This window comes from Pristiophorus japonicus, chromosome 14, assembly GCF_044704955.1.
Source record: "Pristiophorus japonicus isolate sPriJap1 chromosome 14, sPriJap1.hap1, whole genome shotgun sequence".
Taxonomy (NCBI): Eukaryota; Metazoa; Chordata; class Chondrichthyes; family Pristiophoridae; genus Pristiophorus; species Pristiophorus japonicus.
The window spans coordinates 150,204,353-150,213,293 of NC_091990.1; the positions used below are offsets into that span (position 1 = coordinate 150,204,353).

The window sequence follows — 8,941 nt, forward strand, 5'->3', positions numbered from 1 at the left end:
CAATTTTTTCTCATAGGTTACATCTTTTTCTTGCCTCCCCAGATCCCAGAATTACCTGTTGCCCTCAGCCAACTCTATATGTGATTGTTGCTCTTAGCTGACCCAAATGATGACAGTCTTTGTATTCTAAAGCCTGAGGGTTTGTTCATGTTTTTGAAAGACCTACACATTCGGATTCCTAAAACACATTCTACATCAAGGCAATATGTGTGATGTATCCTCCCAGTGAAGTTCAGATGATGATTTTCAGTCCTTATGGCCTCCTAGATTTACTTGTATGGATGGATGATGAATGGGAATAAACAGCTTCTTACAGAAGTCTCGTTCTATTTGTTTCAATACTCTGCATGTCTGATTTTTTTGAAAATGAAATAAAAATTTGGTTTCATACCGGCGTAATGTACTGTACAAAAATTGAACTTGATAATTTTATCCCCAAGGGAATAAAAAAAACTAGTAAAGATTGACGACAGCACCTTGATTTTTTAATTCCAACGCTATCGGTAGAAGGTAAATCAGTCAACAAATATAATAATAAGGAATATAACCACTTACTGTCTAATGTAAACGGAATGATTGGTTGGACTTTCCAATGGACAGATTCTCATTGAACAACTGAAGCAGCATGCAATTTTTTTTTACTTTCGTTTCATTTCTTGGCAACGTCATTCAACAAACCACGATATTCTGAGGAATGTAATACAGGCTTATTGTTTCTTTAAGTTGTGCGCAAAATGATTGTTTTTTTTTCTTTCTCGGGTCATGGATATGTTCAATAAATAGACCGTAAAACCATTTTTTTACTGTATAAACTTCATTTATACATGCAGTCCATAAAATTTTCTGTATTGTTTCGACGGAATAATTTACCCTGTATGTAATATATACAAATAGATAACTTCTCAATAAAATCTATATACACGAATTCATTATCTTCCCCTCTTAAAGGTTAATGTGCATACACATGAAGTGTCTATCCTTATAAATCTCCACCCAATTTTCTTCCTACTATCCATGGTGAGGGCTCGCACGTAAGATTGGCTGGTTTTGCACTGGGAGTTCCAGTGCTTCTTGTCTATCCCTCGGCAGCCTTCGTTGGTGAAGCCCTTTGGGTTGCATTTGGTCTCGTAAAAGTACTGCTTGAGTTGGCCGTTCTGAACGAGGATCTTCGCCAGGACGCTGACCGTCTGGCCCGACATGTCCACAGCTGTCTTTTTCGTGTCGGCCGTCACCCACTGGCTAATACTGTCACAGACGCTGAGCTCGCCTCGCCTGGCCGGGTCCGAGTGGCGCCGGACCCTCGCCGACATGTTGGCCGCCTCCAAGTAGTTCCTGTACTCCTCCATGAGAAAGAGCAGAGGGGGCTCCAAAGGCACTTGGCCGCTCAGCATCACCCTGGACGAGTACAAATCCACCTCTTTGCTTCCTCCTCCTGCTCCACCTCCTCCTCCGTCGCTCGGCCGGGCCTCGGGCTCCACCTCCAGGAGTTCCTCCAGCACGTGTTCCACCGTGTTGGCCAAAGCCCCGAGTCCTCGGGAAGAGGCGAGCTCTCCCCTTCCCCCGCCGGCCAGCCCGTCCAGTGTCCCGCGAGGCCGCAGCCCGGGGTAGAGCGGGGCGCCGTGACCTCGGCCTCCGGCTTCTTTCATTGGGGCAGCATTCAGGCAACCGAAGTATGAGATAACCATAGTAAGGAACAGGAAGGTCATTACTCTCCTCACCTGGTGGGACTGTGAAGGGGAGACAAAAAGAGAGAAAAGAAGCACGAAAAAACAAGGTTATTCGAAAAGTTGTGACACACGACTGAGACTTTGACAAGTTGCAAACTATTGAGTTGTGTCCTACTGCACTAGTAAGGTTGTCATGTAACGAGAGCTCAGCGCTATTGTCGTGACTTAAAGAGCAATTGGATCCCTGGCTGTGGGTATAATGTCTCTAAATGTGCAATACCAACATATTGCAGTGACCTAGAAACATTATTCTACCTCATTTAAAAAAAAAATAAGCACAAAGCTCAAATTAATGTGATCAGTTCTCGGGGCTAACTTTTACGAGAGGGCACTTCTCCCAGATATAGTTACGATTACCAAATTGGTATAGTTGGTCTATTTTTTTTACACAAATCACACTGGACAGCAGGGGAACTAGCGAGCTGATGATGTCTTGGTGTCTTGGTGGCTGGGTCTATTTAACAACCGCAGCTATGATTCACCAAACTTAAAATAGTAACCTTCACTTGTTGTTGTCAACAAATTAGGCATCTTATCTGAGGTCACTCTAATATGTTCAGTGACGTCACCGCGTGTTATCTTAATCATTTTAAGTAACCTCGAGCCCATCGCTTACTCTGTCTGAGTCACTCGCCGTCCTCAACATTTCCACAACACTGCATAGAACATAGAGCACCATGGGGAGGAACAGTATTGAAACTTTTACACCCTTAGCAATTAAAATGAGAACAAAAGTGATATTACATACACGTATGCAGTTGTAAAAATGTATTTTCATTAGATTAAAATGACATCTGTTAAAAGTCACTGGATTTGCAAGCAATGCCACCTTTAAAAACGCTGAAACCTAATTCAAGGCTGAATAAGATATTTAAACTGTCTTTTCATATACCCTCAACTTTTACAAAAATTCAATGCTTGCTGCACAAATCTAGCATATTCGTGCAACATTTTAGCTGTATTTCTAACCTGTCTATACTAAAGTGACTTTAGAATCCATGGAACTTTTTTTTGAATAGGTCACATATCTCACAGGCAACGACAGGTTACAACCATGCACTTCAACCACGGACCACACAGCTTAAGGTTTGAAATTTTGCGTGTCCACGTCATGTGTCCTATATTTGAGCACAGCATTGAAAGTATAAAGCGCCCAAGGATCTATATCTATTCAGAGAGCGAAACAGTTAATGAGTTCAGCGACTGATGCTGAAACCCTGATAGGCCATGCTCGGAGCTATTATTGTACATTTAATAGACTTCAAGAGGCATTGTGTTTCCAGTAAACTGGGTCTATCTGGAGGGATCTGGTGACGGGGAGGGGCGGAGGTGTGAAGAGAGATGAGGAAGGCTGTGTGCAGTCTGCACACGTTACAAATACATTCTCATTAGTTCAACTGGTGCAAGAATACAGTTTAAGCACAGGGCACATTAACTAAAGGCTGAGCAATGGGAGTCGCTTTTTAGCTCACCTATGTCCCTTCCCGCAACATTTTAGCCAAATATTGCAAGATTTAACAGGATAGAAAAAAAGTTAGGCGGTTATTAGCACCATTCATCATTAACAGGTCTGCTGCTGCTCCTCCGCAGACTGCTAAAGGGAATTCTACACTATCGGTGTGACAGTTAAAGCGACTTCAAAAATAATGGAGTCAGCATTATTACAATTAATAAAATGCCCCAGGATATCAAAATAAATATTCCAAGTGGAAAATGTCTGATAATATAAATGAAAGAAAACGACACTACTATAAGATGTGGCTTTACATTAAAAACATCTGTTACTGAATCATAACCAGCCAATAAAAATGCCAGAGAAATTAATGCAAAGAACATAACTTCATTAATTCCAAGCATTAAAAAAAATTGATAAGCTGTATGGCGACTAATTACACCGTGATCATTAATACGTGATAAATGCGACCAGAATGCTGCTCATTAAGATGCATTTAACAGAATGCTGGCACCCAAACGTGACGTGAGTGTTACAGCAGAACTAGTCTGGCGATTAAAGAACAGTTTTAGAATTGTAGCATGGCGGCTGCTTCCAATGAGTTTTCTCCCTTGTTTCCAAACAAGTCGTTTTTTAAAAAGAAATCAGGCAGCTGTTTGATAGCACAGAAACCCATGACGGTGCTTCAGAGTCCCTTAAGAAAAACTGCTGAGAACTCCGCATCAGCAGAGTTTCTCCTGGGCTAATTTATTGTGCAGACACGCTCAGTGGGGATCTACTCCTCTTAAGCTCGGAGGATTTAGGCATAGCTTAGGGAACATCATCGTGGATGAGCTGCAATTTCCTGCAGTTAAACATTGGGAAGATCGAAGCTGTCGGCTTTGCCCCCCACCCCCCTCCCTTCTCCTCCAGAAACTCCCATGCCTTCGCCAGCGATTCCAAACGCCCTCCCCTGGCCACTGTCTCAGGTTAAAGCGGATTGCTGGTAACCTCGGCGACCTATCTGACTCTGGCTGGGCTTCCGGCTGCATATTCCCTCCACCACAAAGACCGCCTACTTCCACCTCCGTAACATAACCCGTCTGAATCCCTCCCTCAGCCCAGCTTCTACTGAAACCCTCATTCATGGCTATGTTGCCTTCAGACTTGACTATTCCTCAGCTCTCCTGGCCGATCTCTCATCCTCCACCCTCCATCAATTTCAGCGGACCCCAAACTATGTTGCCTATATCCTAGCACACACCTTCTCGCTCATCCAGCACCTAATGTACTCATCGACCCACAATGGCTCCTGGTCCACCAATTTAAAATTCTCCTCCTTCCGTTCAAATCTCTCCATGGCATCACACCCTCCCTGTCTAACTAACCCCCTCCCCCAACTATTGCCTCTTCTTCCACCATTAGTGGCCGTGCCTTCAGCTGTCTAAGTTCTAAACTTTGGAACTATCTTCTTAAACTTCGCCATCTCGCTTTCCTCCTTCAAGACCCTTCTTAATACTGTCCCTTCCCTCCTAACTTTGAGTCACCCCTCCTAATATCTCCTCGGCTTGGTATCAATAATCTCTGATTCGCTGCTGTGAAGCGCCTTGAGACTGTTTTTTCTATGCTAAAGGCGCTAGTTAAATAGAAGTTGTTACTATCCAGTGAGGGTAAATATATTACTCTAGTTTAACTGGCTGCTTGTTAGATCTAGGAGGACCTGTTAGGACATTGGCTTGCAGGAATATCTAGAACTGAGTGGGAAGACTCCCAGCCCTTGGTGTCAGCTCTATCCCTTCAGGTTCCATGGATGAGCCAAGATGGCTGGACAGTCATCAACTGGAGTGCTGTGATCCTGCCTGGCTCAGGTAACAGTCTGCCACACACAGGAACAAGTTGATTCTTTATCAGGTATGGCATTTTAAGTCAACTTGACCCAAATGCCCCCTCCCCCCTCCCCCCCACTCACCAGTTCCTCTTCATCTCCTCCCCCCGTGGAGAATCACCAGATTCTCATCAGAGTCTTGAGCTCTCCCTAGATAGACATCAAGCACCAGGAGCTCCTCTTGAGCAGCACCGTGAGCAGCAGAGCTCGGGAGGGCGCTGAGCACCTCGAGTCTCATCGCTGAGAGCGTGCAGAAATCAAGCGCAGGCAGCGGAAGGAGCGTGCGGCAAACCAGTCCCACCCACCCTTACCCTCAACGACTGTCTGTCCCACCTGTGACAGGGACTGTAGCTCTCGTATTGGACTGTTCAGCCACCTAAACACTCATTTTAAGAGTGGAAGCAAGTCAAGTGATTCCGAGGGACTGCCTATGATGATGCTCACTATAAAACATGCAAGTGCATTGCCCACCTGACCACCACATGGATAGACACCAGTCATTACCGAACAAGACACAACAAGCTGGCGCCGAGAATTTAAAAAGAAGTGCAACTCCTCACATTGTAATTGTTCTCATGTCTCAATTTACGGACGACACATTATAGTTGTGGGGAAAGAACAACGAGGGCAGTGCAGATATATTTACATTTCAGAAGGCATGATTTACATTGCAGATGATGGATGCTGGTTATTCATACTCACTCGAGTTGGAATTGCGTCACTGTCGCCGGCTTTCTAAATGTAAAATTGGCCAGTGACATCCATCTCCTTGCCTAAGAAATCTGTCTGAATGCGTCGATCGTGGCATGTGACGGAGCAAAACAGACATGGGTGTTTAAAACCCGTAAGATGGGCTCTGCAGCTGAACCCCGGGGCCCATTGTTAAGAAAGTTGATTTTTTTCTTTGCTCCCTTTAACTGTTGGAAACCCCAGTGTATCCATCCTTAATTTGTTTTGGTCCAGCAAACAAAAGCTTGTTCACAGTGAACCTGACACCAGCGCCTCTCTCGCCTGTCACACGCAATTCAATTTTTGTTTTGTTTCCGGCTCTCTCATTAGCAGGTGAAAATAACTTCTGGCTTTACAATTGTCTTAAAGCCTGCCCCTTTTCAACAATGCCAAAGTGATTCACAAAATAAAAACTAGTGTCCAACATTACTGTCGACGTACAGTGAAGTGACGGCTTTTAAAGTTTGGATTCGATGGAGCGCTTTTATTTTAAAAAAAAACTCTTTTAAGGCCAATACTTTTCATTTTCGCGATCTGTATTTTTAAGATTTTTCTCATTCCCGACATTGTAACATTTAACTATTGATAATAGGTGTGCAAAATACCTCAAACCCCCATCACACTGTAATGCTCTCAATGTCCACTTGGTGTCCCTATTGCACGCAGATGAGCGCACTTTACCCAGTTGCTACCAAGCATGAGATTGCCGTAGATTATATCAGAATTTCACATTCTTTTGATTCTCAACGATATAAATGTGACTTGGTGTCAAAATATTTATTTACAGGCACATCTTGAGCAGGAGAGTGCGGGTTTCAACGTGCAATAGCGCAGTGCAGATCGCTGCAACTCTCGGAGCCAACTCTGCTCACATTTATGGGTGCAAAAATAAACTCAGGTTCTGTGTAAACTCTTTGAAACAGCAACAAGTCTGATCAAACTCCGCTTCCAGCCCTGCAAGCTTTGCAGACCTTGTTATCACTTGACCATGCGCCACAAACTAATTGTCACTTGTCTCAATATGAGCAGAACTCATTTAAGACATACGGAAATATTTCGGGGCGATTAAACAACTGTTCCCTCACATGTGAAAGTTTCAGCATGGGTTATACTCTGCACATTGCACTTTCTGTACAGTCACATTAGACACAGACTTACATTTGTAACCACCCTACCACCACTCCAGGTAAGGAAATAATCAATAATTAGTACTGACCTTAAGTTACAATAGCCTGAGGTAGATAATTCTCGCACTACAGCTTATTTTCCCTTCACGTCACCTCGGAGATACAGCCTTTTTTTTAGATCATCTCAAAGCGGGGGGGGTTTTTTGGTGTGGAATTGCTAAGCGGCAATCGGTGGAGTTACCAGTTCAAGCCGAGAAGCTTTAGTTCACATCTTGCTGAAAAGGGCAGTAACACGTCTGCTCATGGAGAGGGAGCCGTGTGGGCTTTGCAGGCTCGCCGGCGCTCTGACTGATCGCTAGCGCGGCCACGGCTCGGGTTTCCTATAAAATCTTTATGAGATCTCCAAGTTATTTGCTGCAAGGCTTAGCTTGTGTGTGTGTGTGTGTGTGTGTGTTTTTACAACCCTAGATTGAGCGTGTTCCTGCAGACAATATGGTTTGGCTCATTGACAAGGAATTATTTAGATCTCGACATGTACCATCATTGGCCGCCTTCTACATCTCCAGCATGACTTAAAAACCGCGACTTTTGACACATGGGACGACTGATGTTGAAATATGGTGTTATAGAAACATATTATAACCATAAAGTTTAGATACACACACACACACACACACAAACTACCTGGGCAACAGGAACGATTTTGGAAGTAGTAGCTGATTTAACCCAAGTCCGAATTTTGAATTAAAAGTAATTGAAAACCGAAGCTGCCTATGAGAACTGGCTGTGTGTGAGCAGCAGAATCTCGGTTGTCGCCCGAGACTTGCGTTTAATAGTTGTGCAGACTAGTGCGATTTAATCAATTGCGAGAGGTGCTGAAGTTCAACAACATTTAAATGTTTCCTTGTCTGGAGAATTGGATTTGGGCTAAATGCACTTGAACTACATGGGGTACAATGACCCCTGGTAGTTGTCGTATTTAGAATTCAATCAAGTTAATAACAGCATTGCTTATTAATGAAGCCCGCTGATAGATTTACAGTCGCCCTTTTACCAAGTCCCGGGAACTATATTTGCTGAAGCAGTGCTTGAGATCCACTACAATCTGCGTTCAAATAATACAATATGAAATACGATTAAGAAAAACACCCACCGTTTTTGTGCCAAAGGGACGAAAAATCACCAACAGACTTTCATTTGGAACTTGCTCGCACTCTCCTGCCCCTGCGCTTCCCCGGCTGAAGCGACTTCTCTCCTCTCTCTCTGCAGATGGTAAATTATTGATGGCGGAAACTACATGGTGGATGGACGGGGAGTAATACCATACTCAGGCACCAGCTCCATTTGATATTCCGGTGGGGAGGTCGTGCCGTTTGTGCACTGAATATACATTCTACTCGACTGGATCACATCGAGACCCGCCGACTTCTAAGCTCTGACTTCAAACGGGGGTGGGAATCCCTCGCTATGCTAAGTAGAGCCGGTGACGTGGTCGTCTCCGTTCACGTGATTCTTTGTACAACCCCCCACCAAATATTATTGTGTAACTCGCCTTGCTCCCCGATTTTTAAATAGACAGCGCCCACTATTAATCTGCGGATGCAAAGTTAATGAATGATTCAAACAGCTGGAAACAGCACACGGTCTGACGTACATACTTACATTTCTAATTAATATCACTTTGCAAAGTAATAATTGCACCCTCCCCCTTACATTTAATCATCAGTAATATCTGGGTCGTATTTTTTGCACCAGTTAAAATAGATCGCTTTCCAGCATTGTGATTGATCGTTTTTCTGACGAAGTCGTGTAAAATTAAATAGCTGGGCAAATATTTATTTCTGGGATTAATAAACCCTCCTTCCCCGCCCTCTCTGACCCTTTTATTTGGATTGAATGTTTGCGGGTAGCTGCACTTTACACAATAGCATAAAGGCCGATTGATTAATTTTGAATCAACAAAGATAGCATTTTAAGTCGCCATGGGATCAGCTATATAAATGCAGCCGCACGCCGGATTTACTGATCCTGTCCTGTGTCT

The 8,941-nt window shown here is 43.8% G+C and overlaps 1 protein-coding gene across 4 annotated transcripts; it reads right to left on the minus strand.

Annotated features, from left to right (window-relative positions):
- Nucleotides 1-648: 648 nt before the first annotated feature.
- Nucleotides 649-8,128, minus strand: bdnf (brain-derived neurotrophic factor). Of its 4 annotated transcripts, none has more exons than XM_070898635.1 (2): nt 8,054-8,128; nt 649-1,727 (listed from the first exon to the last, which is right to left on the minus strand). In XM_070898635.1, exon 2 carries the CDS (start codon nt 1,704-1,706, stop codon nt 930-932), a length of 777 nt encoding a protein of 258 aa, XP_070754736.1. In that variant the 5' UTR covers nt 1,707-1,727; nt 8,054-8,128; the 3' UTR covers nt 649-929. The 4 variants fall into 4 exon arrangements, with proteins under 4 accessions (XP_070754736.1, XP_070754738.1, XP_070754737.1 ...); XM_070898637.1 differs by lacking the exon at nt 8,054-8,128 and adding an exon at nt 6,990-7,048; XM_070898636.1 differs by lacking the exon at nt 8,054-8,128 and adding an exon at nt 5,747-5,827.
- Between the last annotated feature and the right edge of the window lie 813 nt (nt 8,129-8,941).

What these genes read in the sequence shown, in the direction of transcription:
- bdnf (XM_070898635.1), bottom strand. Translation starts at nt 1,706, where the DNA reads ATGACCTTCCTGTTCCTTACTATGGTTATCTCATACTTCGGTTGCCTG.